Source organism: Saprolegnia parasitica (genome assembly GCF_000151545.1).
Source record: "Saprolegnia parasitica CBS 223.65 unplaced genomic scaffold supercont2.972, whole genome shotgun sequence".
In the NCBI taxonomy this organism is placed as follows: domain Eukaryota; phylum Oomycota; class Saprolegniomycetes; order Saprolegniales; family Saprolegniaceae; genus Saprolegnia; species Saprolegnia parasitica.
In genome coordinates, this window is record NW_012157366.1 from 1600 (window position 1) to 2789 (window position 1190).

A 1190-nucleotide genomic window follows, 5' to 3' on the forward strand; every position below is an offset into this window, starting at 1 on the left:
ATGAGGACGCATATAGCGACGTCGTCGTACCTTGCCCGTGCCCGTGGGGCTCTCGAGGAGCGCGTTCTGCTTCGTCTCGAGGGCCGTGATGACCTTCTCCATGTACACGAGCTGCGACTCGTAGGGCGTGAAGGGGAAGCTCACGGGCACGCCGGCGATGCGGACCGTGGGCATGATGGCGGGAATAGATCCGAACTGCGAACGAACCAAGTGTAGCGCCCCAGTTAAGTGCGACGCGGACTTGAACGAACGTCTGCGGAAGGTGTTTCGCCTGCCATTTTTGGCGCCAAATCTTTGACGAAACACCGTCGTTGCTACAGCCCTGGACTGCGAGGGATACAAGAGCCGTGTTATTGCACCTGTCCTGGATGTAATAGACCTCTTCTCGAACTCTGAGTAGTCGCTTGCGACGTGCCTGGAAGTGCAGTTCCCTTCAAGAGACGGCGATGCCGATCAACTCGTGTTCTGATAGCTCGGCGAGCTAGCGCGGATGGCAATGAATGTACTGGTAGCTACCAACAGCAATACATGCTGCTCAGTAGTCTATTGGAATCGACTCTACGTCGAGCGAATCCGAGCACTGTGTGGGAATACTGCGCCAAGGAAATAAGAGCAACCGTTCTTATTTCCTTGCCGCGCCCACGTCGTCATCTCAGTCGTTGCCGGCCAAACGGACCGTGCAGTGCATAGGTCCTGTCGCAATGCCTTCTACTGCGTCTGGCACATTTGCTTCTCGGTCCTGACCTTGCCCAATGGAGCTGGTACACTTGGTACGCCGGCGACGCGTCGGTGCCCGGTGAGTGATGGTACTGTCATCATTCTCATTCTCGCGTCCGCGGGCTTTTTCGCGATTGTTTCCCCATGGCCTGCTTGCATGCTACGCTGACATCTCCATTCTTCCATTTACACCTTGCTTCCCAACCCAGTACCGCTGTATGTTTACGATCGGCCAAGCGCCCAACGACGCGGTCGTGTTCCTCGAGAAGGACCATCTCGACCGCGAGACGCTCAAGCAGATCGAAGCCATCGCGGCCCATGCCTCGGTCGCACACGCGCGCATCATGCCGGACGCCCACAAAGGCAACGGGTGCTGCGTCGGCTTTACGTGCCACTTGACGCCAACGGTCTTGCCGGGACTCATTGGTGGCGACATTGGCTGCGGCGTCGCGCTGCACCCGCTGCCGTCGTCA

General features: G+C 58.1%; 2 protein-coding genes across 2 annotated transcripts in view; one reads left to right on the forward strand and one right to left on the reverse strand.

The window, feature by feature from the left end:
* Positions 1-174, reverse strand: part of SPRG_21993 (hypothetical protein) — a gene marked incomplete at both ends in the record, with an annotated part of 1721 nt that extends 1547 nt beyond the window's left edge. The window contains one exon of the mRNA XM_012357528.1: positions 31-174. Coding sequence (XP_012212918.1) covers positions 31-174 — 144 coding nt within the window. The remainder of the gene's footprint in view (positions 1-30) is intronic.
* A 761-nt stretch (positions 175-935) lies between these two features.
* On the forward strand, positions 936-1163 carry SPRG_18060 (hypothetical protein; the record flags this gene model as incomplete). The annotated part of the gene is made up of 1 exon (XM_012357529.1): positions 936-1163. A coding segment is annotated over one exon (228 nt), but the record flags the coding sequence as incomplete, so codon positions are not given.
* Between the last annotated feature and the right edge of the window lie 27 nt (positions 1164-1190).